The sequence below is a fragment of the Nerophis lumbriciformis genome, linkage group LG05, assembly GCF_033978685.3.
Source record: "Nerophis lumbriciformis linkage group LG05, RoL_Nlum_v2.1, whole genome shotgun sequence".
NCBI lineage: Eukaryota > Metazoa > Chordata > Actinopteri > Syngnathiformes > Syngnathidae > Nerophis > Nerophis lumbriciformis.
The window spans coordinates 19,959,076-19,978,092 of NC_084552.2; the positions used below are offsets into that span (position 1 = coordinate 19,959,076).

The 19,017-nt window shown below is 43.2% G+C and overlaps 1 protein-coding gene across 1 annotated transcript; it reads left to right on the forward strand.

Annotated features, from left to right (window-relative positions):
• The first annotated feature begins 14,291 nt into the window (after window positions 1-14,291).
• Window positions 14,292-15,933, forward strand: LOC140678795 (uncharacterized). The gene is made up of 2 exons (XM_072913114.1): window positions 14,292-15,133; window positions 15,248-15,933. The coding sequence occupies exons 1-2, from the start codon at window positions 14,713-14,715 to the stop codon at window positions 15,931-15,933; spliced, it is 1,107 nt and encodes a 368-aa protein (XP_072769215.1). The 5' UTR covers window positions 14,292-14,712.
• Window positions 15,934-19,017: the final 3,084 nt, after the last annotated feature.

Here is a 19,017-nt window from a genome sequence, read left to right on the forward strand (position 1 = left end):
CTGGAATTGGATAATTATATATATGGAGATTTTTTAAAATCAAATTATGTTACCAAAATGCATGTTTTTTTTTGTTTGTTTTTTTGTCCTGTACAGCTACTCAGGCAAACCATATAGTTGATGTAGATGCCCATATCGGCTGTACAGATTTATTTTACAAAAGAGAAGCGTGGGATACTTCTTTTGTTCCCTTATTTGTATTTGACTTTATTAAATGGGTTTATTTTAATATTTGGAGCAGGAAGACAAAGGGGGAAATTACAGGGACAGGAGGAGGATAAGAGAGAGAGACAACAACAACAACAACAACAACAACAACAACAACAACAGAACATCATCAGCAAATACTATATGTACAAATATGATTAAGTAAAAGTGATAGCAGAGAAGCAGTTAGTGAAGGAAATGTCAGGCTTGTCCCTGACAGTTTGACAATGTCTTAGTTTTTCCTCTGCGTTTGTCTTTGTTTCCTGTCTTTGTTTCCTGTCAGCACTCTTATTTTGGTTATTTCCTGATTGTCTCCCTGAGTGCTTTTTCCCCTCAGCTGTGGCTGATTGGCACCGGGCCACACCTGGTGTCAAGCAGGCAGCTACTATTTAAACCTGCTTTGTCCTCCACTCGGGGTTGGAGTATTGTCATGTCGTGTCGTTGTTTGCTGTATGCTGTCATTGCTAGCTGTGTGCGTTAAGCTATTCCCTGGATCCTGGCTCCTGTTCCTGCTTCCTGGTTTCTGGTTCGTGTTTTCTTTTTCTTATTTTTGAACATTAACATTAACATCTTGGGGTTCGTTAACAACACACTCTGACAGAATACTCCAACCAAATTCGAACCTCGCAGAAATGTCCATGGCGGAGAGGCTTAACAAAGCTTTGGAATTAATGGCTAAATCGAGGAAAAGCTTTGCCTCGTTTTGTGATCCCTCCCACCCATCCCTGTCCTATGTTGGCTTCTCGGGGGACGTCTGGGATCCGTCCTTTAGGGGGGGGGGCTATGAGTAGCTGTGCAGCTGGGGAGGCACACCTACTTCTCGCCCCAGTGGGTCTGCAAGAGACGGCGCTATCATCTCCTCCGGTGGGTCTGCAACAGACGGCGCCATCATCGTCTCCGGTGGGCCAGCAGAGGGCGCCACCATCGTCTCCGGTGGGCCAGCAGAGGGCGCCACCATCGTCTCCGGTGGGCCAGCAGAGGGCGCCACCATCGTCTCCGGTGGGCCAGCAGAGGGCGCCACCATCGTCTCCGGTGGGCCAGCAGAGGGCGCCACCAACTTCTCGTCGGCCACAGATGTGGTCGTTTCATGGGCGAACGCCTCGCCAATTGCAGCGGCGTTCAACTCGCCGTCGCCACCTGACTCTTCCCCGCTGGTTGCGGGGACACTTGGCCTGGCGGACCACCTCCTTGTCCTCCCTCCACCCTCCCGTGACTTTGGACTGTTTTTTGTTTTTTTGGGGTGGGTTTTCTAGAACGTCCTGTATCCGTTATGGGAACGGGGGCTACTGTCAGGCTTGTCCCAGACAGTTTGACTATGTCTTAGTTTTTCCTCTGCATTTTTCTTTGTTTCCTGTCTTTGTTTCCTGTCAGCACTCTTATTTTGGTTATTTCCTGATTGTCTCCCTGAGTGCTTTTTCCCCTCAGCTGTGGCTGATTGGCACCGGGCCACACCTGGTGTCAATCAGCCAGCTACTATTTAAACCTGCTTTGTCCTCCACTCGGGGTTGGAGTATTGTCGTGTCGTTGTTTGCTGTATGCTGTCGTTGCAATCTGTGTGCGTTAAGCTATTCCCTGGATCCTGACTCCTGTTCCTGCTTCCTGGTTTCTGGTTCGTGTTTTCCTTTTCTTATTTTTGAACATCAACATTAACATCTTGGGGTTCGTTAACAACACACTCTGACAGAATACTCCAACCAAATTCGAACCTCGCAGAAATGTCCATGGCGGAGAGGCTTAACAAAGCTTTGGAATTAATGGCTAAATCGAGGAAAAGCTTTGCCTCGTTTTGTGATCCCTCCCACCCATCCCTGTCCTATGTTGGCTTCTCGGGGGACGTCTGGGATCCGTCCTTTAGGGGGGGGGGGGGGGGGGCTATGAGTAGCTGTGCAGCTGGGGAGGCACACCTACTTCTCGCCCCAGTGGGTCTGCAAGAGACGGCGCTATCATCTCCTCCGGTGGGTCTGCAACAGACGGCGCCATCATCGTCTCCGGTGGGCCAGCAGAGGGCGCCACCATCGTCTCCGGTGGGCCAGCAGAGGGCGCCACCATCGTCTCCGGTGGGCCAGCAGAGGGCGCCACCATCGTCTCCGGTGGGCCAGCAGAGGGCGCCACCATCGTCTCCGGTGGGCCAGCAGAGGGCGCCACCAACTTCTCGTCGGCCACAGATGTGGTCGTTTCATGGGCGAACGCCTCGCCAATTGCAGCGGCGTTCAACTCGCCGTCGCCACCTGACTCTTCCCCGCTGGTTGCGGGGACACTTGGCCTGGCGGACCACCTCCTTGTCCTCCCTCCACCCTCCCGTGACTTTGGACTGTTTTTTGTTTTTTTGGGGTGGGTTTTCTAGAACGTCTGGTATCCGTTATGGGAACGGGGGCTACTGTCAGGCTTGTCCCAGACAGTTTGACTATGTCTTAGTTTTTCCTCTGCATTTTTCTTTGTTTCCTGTCTTTGTTTCCTGTCAGCACTCTTATTTTGGTTATTTCCTGATTGTCTCCCTGAGTGCTTTTTCCCCTCAGCTGTGGCTGATTGGCACCGGGCCACACCTGGTGTCAATCAGCCAGCTACTATTTAAACCTGCTTTGTCCTCCACTCGGGGTTGGAGTATTGTCGTGTCGTTGTTTGCTGTATGCTGTCGTTGCAATCTGTGTGCGTTAAGCTATTCCCTGGATCCTGACTCCTGTTCCTGCTTCCTGGTTTCTGGTTCGTGTTTTCCTTTTCTTATTTTTGAACATTAAAACCATGTTTTCTTGTATCAAGCATGCCGCCATCTCTGCATCTTGGGGTTCTTTAACAACACACTCTGATATATTAACAGAAATGACAATTTACATTATTACACTACGAATTGAGCAGTAAAAATACCAATAGAAATAGCACCATTGATAATGAATAATAACAATAATTATCTCTATTACACATCCATTTTGTACCTCAACAATACAATTGTTTCGAATGCAACAATACATATATGTAATGATAACTTGAAATACCAAAGAAAGCAGATAAATGGAGGGGAAGAAAGTATTAACCTTGTAGATTGTTGTAGTAACATTAGGTTAAGCTTTGTCAGTGTACTGTGGGTTACCCAGTTTCCCCTAGGGCAGGGGTCGGCAACCCGCGGCTCCGGAGCCGCATGCGGCTCTTTGATCACTCTGATGCGGCTCAGCAACTAACTTGCTGAACCCCCCAATTTTCCCGTGAGACCTCCGGATTTCAGTGCCTCTAGCAGAGGCACTGAAATATTTAATATGTTTAATATTCACCGATTTTCACCCTTACAGCTACAATAAGGGCGTGCCATGATTGTACAACATTTGGCGCACAATCTGTATTAACAGCGTGCCAGCCTAACACTTGTTATACAATATACAACTTCTGCTTTCACACATACGTGATAGCAAGGCATACTTGGTCAACAGCCACACAGGTTACACAGATGGTGACCATGTAAAACAACTTTAGCACTCTTACTAATAATGCGCCACACTTTGAACCAAAACCAAACAAGAATGACAAACACATTTCGGGAGAACATCTGCACCTTAACACAACATAAACACAACAGAACAATCACCCAGAATCCCATGCAGCCCTGACTCTTCCGGGCTACATTATACACCCCTGCTACCACCAAACCCCACCCCCACCCCAACCCTGCTCCCTCACACATCAACACCCCTACCCCTCTGTGCGTCGGTTGAGGTGGGCGGGGTTTGGTAGCGGGGGTGTATAATGTATCCCGGAAGAGTTAGGGCTGCATGGGATTCTGGGTATTTGTCCTGTTGTGTTTATGTTGTGTTAAGGTGCAGATGTTCTCCCAAAATGTGTTTGTCATTCTTGTTTGGTGTGGGTTCACAGTGTGGCGCATTATTAGTAAGAGTGTTAAAGTTTTTTTTATACCGCCGCCGTCAGTGTAACCTGTGTGGTCACCTGCATGAGCAAGCGGAACCCCCATACAACGTGTGGCTGATCAGGCACCCTGGTTGTAGTGGGTGCTATATGCTGTACCATCACGGGGCACGCATGACGCTAACAAGCGCCATTCATTTAAAACCCGCGTGCCGCCCCAGCTGTCAAATTCCATATAAAGGTCTGGGCAGCGTGTCTGAGACCCCTGGTGCACAAAGCAAAAAAAAAAAAATTGTATGCAGCGTTATTTCATTTAAAATTTCAAAAATTTATTGCGGCTCCCATTATTTTCTATAATTTGTGAAACTGGTCAAAATGGCTCTTTGACTGGTAAAGGTTGCCGACCCCTGCCCTAGGGGAACAACGTTAATATATGTTTGATGAAACGCGATTATATGCATGTCTGTATGTACGCATATGTGCTTGTATATGTATGTTTGTAAAGTGAATGTGCGTGTGGATGTATGTACTTTGAGTGTGTAGGTTGTACTGTATTTGTGTATGTATGTGGGAGCGTAGGTACCCGTGTGTCCGTATGTATATATGTATGAATAATTGTGTGTATCTGTCAATCAATCAATCAATGTTTATTTATATAGCCCTAAATCACAAGTGTCTCAAAGGGCTGCACAAGCCACAACGACATCCTCGGTACAGAGCCCACATAAGGGCAAGGAAAACTCACCCCAGTGGAACGTCGATGTGAATGACTATGAGAAACTTTGGAGAGGACCCCCCCCCCCCCCCCCCCCCCCCCCCCCCCCCCCCCTCTCTAGGGGAGACCCAAAGAAATGGATGTCCAGTGGGTCTGACATAGTATTGTGAAAGTCCAGTCCATAGTGGATCTAACATAATAGTGAGAGTCCAGTCCATAGTGGGGCCAGCAGGAAACCATCCCGAGCGGAGACGGGTCAGCAGTGCAGAGATGTGCCCAACCGATGCACAGGCGAGCGGTCCACCCCGGGTCCCGACTCTGGACAGCCAGCACTTCATCCACAGCCACCGGACCTGTGTCCCCTCCCCCACTCCTCCACAAGAGAGAGGGGGGCAGAGGAGAAAAGAAAAGAAACGGCAGATCAACTAGTCTAAAAAGGGGGTCTATTTAAAGGCTAAAGTATACAAATGAGTTTTAAGATGGGACTTAAATGCTTCTACTGAGGTAGCATCTCTAACATAATACCCAGATTCTTTACCGAGTTGCCTTGTGTAATTGTTTGGTTGTCAAATGTTAAGGTGGTATTATTAAATAGATGTAGGTGTCAAGCAGGACCGATAATCAGCATTTCCGTTTTCTTGGCATTGAGTTGCAAAAAGTTAGCGGACATCCATTGTTTAATTTCATTAAGACACACATCCAGCTGACTACCATCCGGCGTGTTGGTCAGCTTTAGGGGCATGTAGAGTTGGGTGTCATCAGCATAACAGTGAAAGCTAACACCGTATATGCGTATGATGTCGCCTAGCGGCAGCATGTAAATCCTAAAGAGTGCAGGGCCAAGAACCGAACCCTGGGGAACTCCACACGTTACCTTAACATAGTCCGATGTCACAGTTATGGGAGTCGCACTGCATCCTGTCAGTAAGATAAGAGTTAAACCAAGACAATCTGAGTATATATGTGTAATTGTATGTACAATATATTTGTCTCCCAGTATGTGCGGAAGCACGGCCCCAGCCACCCAGAGAGCCCAACCCAAGACAGTAGGTTCGGCACCCAGGGAACAAGGGACCACAGGCCCCACACAGCCGAAAGGAACCCCAGCAGCGGAAGGGCCAGCAGCAGGCCATAGACAGATGCGCCCGGCAGAGGACAAGGCACGGGAGAAGCAGAGTACATCCAGCCAGCGAGAGATCACACCCCACGCGGGCAGAAATGCGGAACGCCCCGCTCCAAAGGGCCCAGACACTCCCCGCAATCGGACGGGAAGACCGCCCCCAACTCACCAGGGTCAACCCCCGACAAGCCCACACCCAGACGACGGCACAACACCGGGCGTGAAGGACGGCGCGGCAGAGCACAAGGGCAGGCCCGGGCCGACACCCGACAGGCCAACCAACACGACAATAAACGAGAATGAAGGCGGCAAGTTCTCCAGTCCCGACAACCACCACAGGTCACAACATCGGCCACCCCCCTACACTGGACCTAGCAGCCACGGGCGCCCACACCACAAACAAACTGCAGCAGAAACAGCGGCTGCAATATCCCAAACAGCAAGCACCACCCGATCAAATCAAAGCGATCGAAAAACCGCAACCGACAACCACACACCAACAGGGTCGTGGAGACCAGCCAGCCCAAATGCCAACAAGAGACATCGACACCTCCCCCACCAAAAGACTCTGCTCCCCAATGCAAACCCGCACAAACACACCTTGAGTGCAAGTAGTTATCTATCTTATCTGAGCAGCGTACACAAATGTATAGTCAGCTAAACCCTTTTATACATTCTTTGATTGGTGTAATGTATTTTGAGCTGAATCAGACGTAAATATGGATTATTTATCAAACTAGAAGTATTAAGGCATATTTGTTTCCAAAAATCTTTGGTCGTAACTTGTGGATACGGTTGAGTGCCATTTGGAAATTGGGATTTCTATCGTGTTACCTATTCTTGATAATACAGCATATAATTTGGATTAAGCTATGGGGGCAGATATTTTGAAGAATTTAACGGTAGTAGGATTACTTTCCCATGTTTTGTTAAATCTTGCGCTGATTGCAGATTTGATTTGTACAGTATATATTCTAGGAATTTGTTAGGATTTATTGCATTATGTGTTATTAAACCTTTAAAAGAGATAAAACTGTTTCCATTGATGATATCTCTAAAGGCACCTGACTCCCTTATCATACCATGTTGGAAAGTTCAATGGTTCCTTGTTAAGCAGAAAATCAGGATTATTCCAAACAGGCGTAAATTGGCAGGGAGTGAGCGGGGACCAAGTTATTTGGAACAATTCCCACCTAGCTGTGAGGTAGTGCGTATATTAATCATTTTAAAGCAGTTGTGTTTACGGAGAATTTGGCGAATAAAAGGGCAAGTTAGAAATTGGGATCTCCTGGCTGAGTGATTGTTCAATATCTAACCATAACTAATAAACGGGGATTGATCCATTTTAATATGTATTATAGTTTATGTGCAAGGAAGTAATTGGAAACATTTGAGAGTTCTAGACACCCATATTCCTTGGGTTTTTGTAATGTTTTAAGGCTGATTTATGCTGGTTTATTTTTCCAAAGAAACTTGATTGATGTGAGTCCAGTGATTTAAACCAAATTTGAGATGGTGTGATGGGAATCCTTGAAAAGAGATCATTAGCCCGAGGCAAGACCATAATTTTCATGGAAAAAATCCTTCCCATGAGTGAAATGGGCAGTGTCTTCCAACGCGCTAGATTGTTCTCCAATTTTAGGATTGGGGAGTAATTCAAGTGATTCTGATCTGACAATGTGGAGGAAACATTGATACCCAGGTATTTAATGTTCCCTTTGTGCAGTGGAATCGATGAGGTGCTCTGAAAGTCAAAGTTAATAGGTAACAATAGATTTGGAACAGTTGGAGTAATCTGAAATAGAACTGAATTTATCAATGAGTGAGTTTGTATGTTGAAGAGAAGAATGTGGATTTTGTAAGACAAGTAATACATCAGCATAAAGGCTTGTTTTAGGATGAACGGTTGCAGTATGGATGCCTTTAATATTTGCTTGCTGTCGAATTGTGGTTGCAAGAGGTTCAATAAATATAGCAAACAGTGACAGAGAAAGTGGACAACCTTGCCTAGTGCCCCTCATAAGATGAAACCTTTGAGAGATTTGGCTGTTCATTCTAACCATAGCTGTAGGGAAACTATATAGAACAGGGGTGTCAAACTCAAATACAGAGAGGGCCAAAATTAAAACTGAACAAAGCCGCGAGCCAAGGTTGAACAAATTAACCTTTTAATAGGGACCCAAACAAGTTTTGCATTGAATATTGAACAAGCAAGGCTTATATAACTTTATAGTGACATGCAAAATCGAGTTTCAAATAATGATAATAATAATTAAAAAATATCATTGGCATATCAAATACAATTTAAATACAAATGTAATGCCTCTTTTCTATTTGCAGCCTTCTGAGGTAAATATCAACATTAACTTTTTCCACAGGCTAATAAATTTGAAAATAAAATAACAATGAATTAAACAACCATCCAGGACTTTAAACTGCTCAGTTTGCAACACACTGATCTGATGTGCCCAAGCCAGATACCTGGCATCTTTTCTTGGATGCTAGTTCATTAATGTCGGGGCTCAGACTTTGAGCTGAGGCAACCTTCATTATCGAACGAAGGTGTTCAACAGTCATTATATCTCGTCCACCCGGACCACAGTCTTGGGGGCGTGCCTGAAATGCACTGCCTTTAAAGTACTCTACGAGCTATCGTCACGTCCGCTTTTCATCCATTCTAACATCGTTCAGACCCAGTCACAAGATATGTGCGGCTTCGGTACGCACACACGAGTGAATGCAACGCATACTTCATCAACAGCGATACAGGTTACACTGAGGGTGGCAGTATAAAAAACTTTAACACTGTTAGAAATATACGCCACACTGTGAATCCACACCAAATAAGAATGACAAACACATTTCGGGAGAAAACCCCCCCCCCCCACACACACACACCTTGTAGCGTCCCGGAAGAGTTAGTGCTGCAAAGGGTTCTGGGTATTTGTTCTGTTGTGTTTATGTTGTGTTACGGTGTGGATGTTCTCCCGAAATGTGTTTGTCATTCTTGTTTGGTGTGCATTCACAGTGTGGCGTATATTGCTAACAGTGTTAAAGTTTTTTATTCCCATATAGCAAGTATTAGAATTAGCTGTGAATGCGGTGTTACCGCGACACCGCCTCAATATATAATAGGCGGACCAGCTTTAGTGTTAATTTGATATCGCCTCAAGGGCCAAGTGAAATTACACGGTGGGCCAAATTTGGCCCGCGGGCCAGAGTTTGACACCCATGATATAGAACCTTTAACCATGCTATAAATGAGTCTCCGAATCCAAATTTCAGTAGTTAGAAGAAAATTCCAATTCACTCTATCAAACGCTTTTTCAGCATCTAATGAAACAACAGCAGTTTTTAAATGATGAATAACAGAATAGTCTATCAGATTGAGTAGACGGCGAAAATTGTTGGACGATTGTCTCCCTTTGATGAAACCTGTTTGATCAGAATGTAGTATATATGGAGTGACTTTTTCTAATCTTTGAGCTAATACTTTGCAAATAATTTTAAGATTAAAATTAATCAGGGAGATTGGCCGATAACAGGATGGAAGTCTTGGGTCTTTATCAGGTTTTAGCAAGAGACTGATCCTGGCAGAATTCATATTTGGAGGGAAAAAATTAGTTTTCTTTAACCTCTAAAGCCGATTTTGTAAATATCGGAGCTAGCAGTGACCAGAATGTTTTGTAGAACTCTACAGGGAACCCATCAGGCCCTGGTGCTTTATTGTTTGGCATCTGTTGAAGAGCATCATTAATTTCAGCTACTGAAATAGCAAGTTCTAAATTTGATACCTGCCTTGTTTTTAAATTTAGGTAAGTCTATATCATTAAGAAATGTATTGATATCTGAAAGAGATGGGTCAATCTTGGTGTATATAGGTTCCTGTAAAAGTCTCTAAAGATGGAGTGATTTTCCTCAGGAACATGCACAATGTTCCCAGCTGAACCCTTAATGGATTGTATAGAGCTTTCTTTTGTTTAGTTTTAGGTGGTTAACCAAATATTTGCTTGGTTTATTGTCATGTTCAAACTTCTCCAAGTGCAATCACTGCAGCCAGAATTTAGTTTTCTTATCAAATATTTCTCTTCAGTCTAATTTGAGTTTTCTCAATTTTTTCAGAATGTGTTCATTTTGTGAGTTAGCGTAAGCCATTTCTAATATTTTGATTTTATTTTCAGGTTCCTGCTCTAATAAACGTTCCTTTTTTGTCCTTGTATGATGAATAAGAAACATTTTTCCTCGCATAACTACTTTCGCAGTCTCCCAGGTTTCTGGATGGGCATTCAAATCTAAAAAATCTGTCCATTCTTTCTTAAAATAGTTTAGGAAATTATGTATTAAGTCTCCATTGTTTTATAGTTGCAGTGATAGGGCATGTCCAGACTTTTTTTTTCCAGGGGTGGCACCCATATAACAGTCAGTCTACCCCAAAGCAGCTGTAGCTACTATAGTGGTCTACCACAATTAGCGCCACCGAGTATGGAGTAAATCTTCTTGAAAGACAATTGCTGACATGAAACAATATAGGAAGTCTGGGTCCTTTAGTAATGATGTATTAAGTCTCCATTGTTTTGTAGGTGCAGTGATAGTTTTGTCAGTGAGGGATAATGAGACAGGTGCATGGTCACTGATGATGATAGGGTGGATGTGAATGTTTGAGATGTCAGATAAAATTGCGCTACTTGTTAAAAATTAGTATATGCGAGAGAATGAGTGGTGAACTGGGGAAAATAAGTGTATTCCCCAAGAGTGGGGTGACAAGAACGCCAGGCATCGCAAAAACCGTAATCGTTCATATATTGCTTAAGTATTCCCACTGATTGAGACTCACGGTGACTCCCAGTCACGCCGGACCTATCTATATTTGGTTTAAATACTAAGTTGACATCCCCTCCTAGAATCAAGGATGAATTTGAGTGAGTGGAAATTGAAGAGAAAAAAGTGTGAAAAAAGGAGGGGTCGTCAACATTTGGACCATAAATGTTGGCCATAAAAAGGTATGTCCCGTCAACAGAAATATTAAGAATTATGTATCTGCCCTCGATGGCCATAATGGAGTGTAAAATTAACCTTTCTACTAATGAGAACGACTACGCCTCTCTGTTCGGAGTTGTAACTAGCTAAGTATTTGTGTGGGTATTGCCATGAATGCAGTTTTGAGGCATCGGACATGGCGAGGTGAGTCTCGTAGTAAAGAAGACCTGGGCAAATTAAGGCCCGGGGGCTGCATGCGGCCCGTTAAGCTTTTCAATCTGGCCTGTCGGACATTACCAAATACTTTTAGATCTTTAAGATGGAAATTATGATGTGCAGTGATGTTCTAAAATGACCATAGGTCTTGAACTAAACAAAGTATTTCAATGGTTGGAATCTGTGCTTTTGCATGATATACTAGTTACTATGGTAATCTAATTAGTTACTATGGTAATCTAAGTCACAGCAGCTCAGACGAGGCACCAAGCAGTGTGGGTGGGGAACATTTCCACAGAGTGTTTCCAGAGTGGCCAGCCTGAAATACGGGTGTCAGGGACAACAAAGTTGTAAAGCTTAGTGATATATCAGGCATATCAGATTGTAGGTGGAGGGTTTTTTTTTTACCCTTTCGCGTTTATATTTCGCTGTGTTTGTTGCATTTTTGTTGCGTTTCGCTTAATTGTAAAATATGTCGATCGAGAGGGGGTGTTACATTCATATGTTGTCAATATTCAGTGTTTTATCGTTCATAGTTAATATTGTAAATCCCACATTCTTCATTTTCATGTACTCATGAAACTCAGGTGTCTCATTTAGTAAAAAAAATTAAAAATTCCAGTCTATTTTTTAATACGGTCTGTCATAACGTTTTAAGCATTCAATCAGACATTGTGAGGTTTTGTAATAGTGTTCCTAAAAATAGATATACCGGCTTTTTTTCTCTAAATTTGCCCCCCATGAATGAGTGACCTGTCGAAACAATCGAAGAAGAAACAAAAAACAAACAAACCACCACTACGTGGAACGTAACAGCTCTTCAAATGATTAAGAATTGTAATATTTCTTTCTTTGGACCTGACCCCACGCACATTCCAAGTGACAAACTGTAGAGTGGACATACTAAACTAGACTGTAACTAAGTGTGTGAATGTATGTATATACACTGTACTTTATGTCTAAGTAATGCATATCTGTATCTAAATGTAAGACTATCATGCATATATTTAGGTGTGCAAAGTAAGTAAATGTGTATAGTTGTTGTGCATGTATTAGCAGAGAATTGTGAGTGTGTGCAAATTAATTGTGATAAATGCTGACAAAGACAAGGGGACACAAGTGGAGAAATAAAAAGGGAAAACCAAAAAACATAAAATGAATAGAAAAGAACAGAGAAGAGAGTGGTGGATTAGACAAGTTGTGAAATAAGTGAGATAAAAAGGAAAACAAGAAACAAAAACATAGCTAATGGGTCACCGAACGAGAGAGCGGATGATGTTTACGCACAGGGGTATTGTGAGAGAGAGAAAAAAAGTAAAAAAGAGAGGGAATGAAGCACAATGAAAGAAAAAAAATTACAAACATTTACCGCATGTTTAAAAAAAAATCAGTGTTTAAGAATTCAGTTAATTAAAAATTCAGTGTAAAAAATGTCATTGCTGTAAAATTCAGTGTTTAAGAGTTCAGTGTATGAATATTAATTGTTGAAAAATTCTGTTTAGAAAAATTAGCTGCTTCAAAAAGCAAGACCCATCCATCCATTTTCTACCGCTTGTCCCTTTTTTGGGGGTTGCAGGGGTGCTGGAGCCTATCTCAGCTGCATTCGGGCGGAAGGCGGGGTACACCCTGGACAAGTCGCCACCTCATCACAGGGCCAACACAGATAGACAGACAACATTCACACTCACATTCACATCCATCCATCCATTTGCTACCGCTTATTCCCTTCGGGGTCGTGGGGGGCGCTGGAGCCTATCTCAGCTACAATCGGGCGGAAGGCGGGGTACACCCTGGACAAGTCGCCACCTCATCACAGGGCCAACACAGATAGACAGACAACATTCACACTCACATTCACACACGAGGGCCAATTTAGTGTTGCCAATCAACCTATTCCCAGGTGCATGTTTTTTGGAGGTGGGAGGAAGCCAGAGTACCCGGAGGGAACCCACGCAGTCACGGGGAGAACATGCAAACTCCACACAGAAAGATCCCGAGCCCGAAATTGAACTCAGGACTACTCATGACCTTCGTATTGGGAATAGGTTGATTGGCAACACTAAATTGGCCCGAATGTGTGAATGTGAGTGTGAATGTTGTCTGTCTATCTGTGTTGGCCCTGCAATGAGGTGGCGACTTGTCCAGGGTGTACACCGCCTTCCGCCCGATTGTAGCTGAGATAGGCTCCAGCGCCCCCGTGACTCCGAAGGGAATAAGCGGTAGGAAATGGATGGATGCACTAATGACTAACCCCTGTTTCACCGTGCTGCCCACTTTTGGTAAATTAAGACTGAAGCAATCGATCCTGTCTCAGAACGAGAGGTGTCAAGTTTGAAGTCACGTGACACAGATCCTGCAAAAATGCTTAAACAAGGCAGTTAACTGGGTTACCTGGGCATAACACAACATAATTAACACTTCAATGAGGCCCGCTGGATATTTTCAAACTATAGAAATATTTCCAATGGTTAGAATCTGCACTTTTGAGTGACATACGGGTTACTACGGTATCTATAAAAAGCTCTTCTCCATGCAGACGGGGCACAAACCGAGTAGGCGGGGCTTGTTTACGCAGCAACAAGCCTGAGACGCAAGTGTCAGACGGAGGCAGAGTTCTACAGCAACGTTCTGCAGAACAGTGATATTATATTCAATATGTGGATGTTTTTACCCTTTGTGTTTATATTTCGCCGTGTTTGTTGCATCATTTTTGTTTTTGCTTGATTATAAAAGATGTTGATCAAGGAGGTCTGGTCTGCACAAGGGCATGTCCAGACTTTTTTTTCCCCCAGGGGTGGCACCCATATAACAGTCAGTCTACCCCAAAGCAGCAGCTACTATAGTAGTCTACCACAGTTTGCGCCACCGAGTATGGAGTGAATCTTCTTGTAAGACAGTTGCTGACATTAAACATTATTGCAAAGATTGAGCTATTACAATACGTCAGACAACTTGCAACAGTTGGCGCACATTACAAATACAGTATGTCAAATTTCCTCTTTAATAAAGTAAAACTGTAACATTCATAAACCTTTCTTTAAATTTAAACAGATTAGTTAATTATTCAAATCCACTCTTTATATTGCTGGCAACATAATTATTTAAATTACCTGTGTTAAGATTGATCTGCGCTCTTACTCTGTGTGGCTTTGTTCAAAGGTTGGCTGTTATAGCGCATGTTCCCCACTTGGGGCGCTCTGGTGCAGTTGTGTGTTATGTTACAAAGCAGAAGAATAAAGTTTCCCCTCGTGTGTGAGAGGACGTTGAACAGACTCGATGAAAGTGTCGTTTATGTGCACGCCCAAAGAACTCCACGAAGCTCAAACACCTTAAAAGGTTATGGTGCCCAGGAACCCCAGAGATTCCAGCCAACTCAAGCAAACAAGGCCAGGTAGCGTTGAGTCGACGCACGGACAGAGAAGCCAAGAAAGTTTGCAGGTGTGGACTTGAGCTAACAGAGGAGAACTGCTTGACCAAGGATAAAGGTATTGCAAACGTGAAGTATTACACGGAGCATAAAAGTGACTTTAGCCAATAAAGTAGCGTGTACCCTCGAAGAAGAAGTAACCGCGGTAAAGTTTGAGCTAATTAGCATAGCATAGTGCTAAAGTGCGGAGCTTAAACAAATATGGCGGCTTGTACTACTGGAGCAGTATCCCCGCAACTGTACTTTGATGGATCCGAAAGCAAGTATGACCTTTGGGAAGCAAGATTTTTGGGACACTTACATATTTTAAAGTTGAAAGACACTGTTCTAAATGAACCAGTAGGAGAAGAGCAAGCAGCAGCGGACAGAATAAAGAATCCAGACTGCTATGCAGAGCTCATCAGGTTGATCGATGATAAAAGCTTGTCTTTAATAAGACATGATGCTGCATACGATGGCAGGAAAGCACTGAAAATACTGAGGGACCATTACTCAGGAAAAAGCAAGCCACGAATAATCAACCTGTACACGTCCTTGACAAAACTACGGAAAGCAGACAGAGAGTCAACTACGGACTACATCATCAGAGCAGAAAACCTGATTACAGCACTTCGTGATGCCGGTGAGACTCTCAGTGATAGTCTGATCATAGCCATGATTCTTGGAGGCCTACCTGACTCTTACAAGCCATTAGCTGTACATGTAACGCAAAATGAAGACAATGTGACATTTACAGATTTCAAAAGAAGATTACGTATTTACGAAGAGTCAGAGAAAATTAGTACTGCTGAGCCAACAGACAATGTGATGAAAACGTTCACAAAACAAGATAGAAATATCCAGAAGAAGTACACCAGCAGCACTAAAAGTAGAAGTGAAGATGGAGAGCTGACATGTTTCAAATGTGGATTAAAAGGACACAGAGCAAGAATGTGTATCCGAAAAGTGTGGTGCAACTTTTGTAAGAGCAACACACACCAAGAAACCATATGCAAAAAGAAAGATAAACGAGACAATGTCAGAAAGGTTACGGATGAACAATCCAATGATTACCTCTTCAAAGCGGCACAAGAAGAAAGTGAGTCAGCACCCAAAATAAAGATGAAAGGCATTATGGTGGATGCAGGAGCGACATCCCACATTGTAAATGATGTAAATAACTTTACAAGCTTTGACAACACTTTTCAACCAGAGACTCATTCAGTGGAACTAGCTGATGGGACAAGATGCAGTGGAATGGCCCAAGGAAGAGGAACAGCAATGATACATCTAGTGGACAGCGATGGACGACAGCACAGGGCACAACTACGAAATGCTCTGTACATGCCCTCATATCCCCACAACATCTTTTCAGTGGCAAGAGCAGCCGACGGAGGAGCAAGTCATAACTTTCAAGAAAGGAGAGAGCCACATGATCACTAAAGATGGTAACAGATTTAACATAAACGAAAATGAGAAGCTATATTATCTACCAACTGTTGATGCAAATGAAGATCAGTGTAAAGTTTGTCATGATGTACAAACATGGCACGAGATTCTAGGGCACTGCAACTATGATGATGTAATCAAACTCCAAACTGTGGTCAAAGGTATGGTAATTAAGGGAAATGTTGTTAAGCCAGATCAGATGTGTGAAATATGTACAAAAGGCAAGTTTACCCAAACGAGAAATAGGGAGCTAGATGGTAAAGCAAATAAACCCCTGGAGTTAATCCATACAGACCTAGCAGGGCCAATGAAAACTGAGAGCATAGAAGGACACAAATACGCACGATGTTTCACAGATGACTATTCAGGTGCTGTATTAGTATATTTTCTTAAGTCAAAAAGTGATGCAGTAGCTGCAACAGAAAGGTTCTTAGCAGATGTAGCACCCTATGGAGATGTGAAGTGTATACGTTCAGACAATGGCACTGAGTTTACAAACAGAGAGTTCCAAATGTTACTAACAAAGAACAAAATAAGACATGAGACGTCAGGGCCTTATTCGCCACACCAAAATGGCACAGCAGAGAGAGAATGGCGAACACTGTTTGACATGGCTAGATGCTTACTGATAGAAAGCAAACTACCAAACTATTTGTGGAACTATGCCATTCAAACAGCAGCTCATGTTAGAAACAGGTGTTACAATAGACGGACAAAGAAAACAGCATATGAGTTACTTACAGGAAAAGTACCAAATGTGTCACAAATGCAAAAGTTTGGGTCTACATGTTTTAGTTACAAACAAGAAAAAGGAAAACTAGACTCCAAAAGTGAGCAGGGCATTTTCATAGGATATGATAAAAACAGCCCAGCCTTCCTTGTATATTATCCAGAAATGGAAAAGGTCCAAAAGATCAGATTGGTGAGATTCGCAACCAAAACAAGTGTAGAGAGAGAGACACAAACTTTGGAGCCATACGCAGGACATGACATTGGCAACAGAGACAATGCAGTCTGTGACAGTGACCAGAAGGATGAGGACAGAGTTCAACCTGAAAACAAAACTGAGGATTTAAATGAGCAGGAAGATGTGGAACAGTCAGCGGCAAATGCCGAAACAGAAATCAGAAAGAATCCATTCAGGATAAAACAAAAGCCAGCTTATTTACAAGATTTTGAGACTGATGATTCATTGGACAGATTACAAACATGCGTTGATTTCTGTTATCGAGCAGTTTGTGACATTCCAGAAACTTATCAGGAAGCCGTGTTATCATCCAAGTCAATGCACTGGAAAAACGCCATGGATGAGGAGATGAACTCACTAGTGGAAAATGACACATTCCAGTTGACTGACTTACCACCAGGTAAGCGAGCTTTAAAAGCGAAGTGGGTTTATGCACTCAAAACAGACACAGATGGATCTAATAAATATAAGGCGAGATTTGTTGCCAAAGGATACGACCAGAAAGTAGGAACTGATTACGAAGAGACGTTTTCACCGACAGCTGACTTGTTAAGTGTAAGAATTCTCATGCAGAAGGCGGCACAGGAGGACCTAATCTTCCATCAGATGGACGTGAAGACTGCGTATCTGCACGCACCCATAGACTGTGAAATCTATTTAGAACAACCACAAGGATACGAGAAAAACTCTAACACTGGTGAAAAACTGGTATGTTAACTGAACAAATCATTGTATGGACTCAAACAGTCGGGCAGAAACTGGAATACAGTGTTACACACCCATTTATGTGAAAATGACTTTGTGCAAAATGAAGCAGATCATTGTGTGTACACAAGAGAAAAATATGGTCAAAAGGTAATACTTATTATTTGGGTAGATGACCTTATTTTAGCTGCTTCAAGTGAAAAATCAATGCAGGATGTAAAAAGAATGTTAACTCAGAGATTCAAAATGAAGGATTTGGGAATCCTAAAACATTTCTTAGGAATAGACTTTGAACAAACAAATGGACTAGTCAAAATGTCACAAGAGAGATATGTGAAAAAGGTTTTACAAAGGTTTGATATGGAAAATTGTAAACCAAGAGAAACTCCTTGTGAACCAAAACTTGATTACGCAGAAAATGCTGAAAAGTTGAAACAACCAAGACAGTACAGAGAAGCAGTGGGAAGTTTAATTTACTTATCAACATGCACTCGACCTGACATATCCCAACACTTTAATGAACCTACTATGGAACATTGGAATACAGTGTGGTGAGGGATGTTCTTGAAATGTTGTTTACAAATTAGTTTAACACAGTGAGCTAATAGCGAGTGGGGGTGTTAAGATTGATCTGCGCTCTTACTCTGTGTGGCTTTGTTCAAAGGTTGGCTGTTATAGTGCATGTTCCCCACTTGGGGCGCTCTGGTGCACTTGTGTGTTATGTTACGAAGCAGAAGAATAAAGTTTCCCCTCGTGTGTGAGAGGACGTTGAACAGACTCGATGAAAGTGTCGTTTATGTGCACGCCCAAAGAACTCCACGAAGCTCAAACACCTTAACAACCTGGACCAAGTAGATGTCAGGAACTGCTGGTGACGGACCCCAAGATGCAGAGATGGCAGGCGTAGTGAAGGTAAACATGACTCTAATTTCAAAATGTAAAACAGGAACCAACAGACAGGAAACAGGCAACAGTAGACAGGATACAGGAAACAATCATCAAGCACTGACTGGAGGGAAAGGCAGGCATGAATAGTAGCCTGATTGGCAATTGCAACCAGGTGTGCCAGGCTGCAAATCAGGGACAGGTGAGGGAAACGAGCGCTCAGGGATACATGCAGGACAATGAGGACATGGAACCAAAATAAGAGCGCTGACAGGAAATGAACACAAACACAGAGAAAAACCCAAACATAACCAAACTGTCAGTGACACGCCTGACAGTAGAACTAGAATCACGGTGAGGGTGGGGTGGGACTGAAATAACGTTCAAAACAGATGAATGCGCCTGTTCTTGTGTTGGCAAGCAAATATGTTAAACACGCTTGTGTAAAAAAAATAATATTCTAACTAAAATGACATTTGTTTAGTGAAGGACCACGGACGTCTGTAACCTGGCTGCTCATC

What these genes read in the sequence shown, in the direction of transcription:
- LOC140678795 (XM_072913114.1), top strand. Translation starts at nt 14,713, where the DNA reads ATGGCGGCTTGTACTACTGGAGCAGTATCCCCGCAACTGTACTTTGAT. An exon ending in TACAGCACTTCGTGATGCCG is followed by an intron (nt 15,134 to 15,247) that starts GTGAGACTCTCA and finishes TGACATTTACAG; the next exon opens with ATTTCAAAAGAAGATTACGT.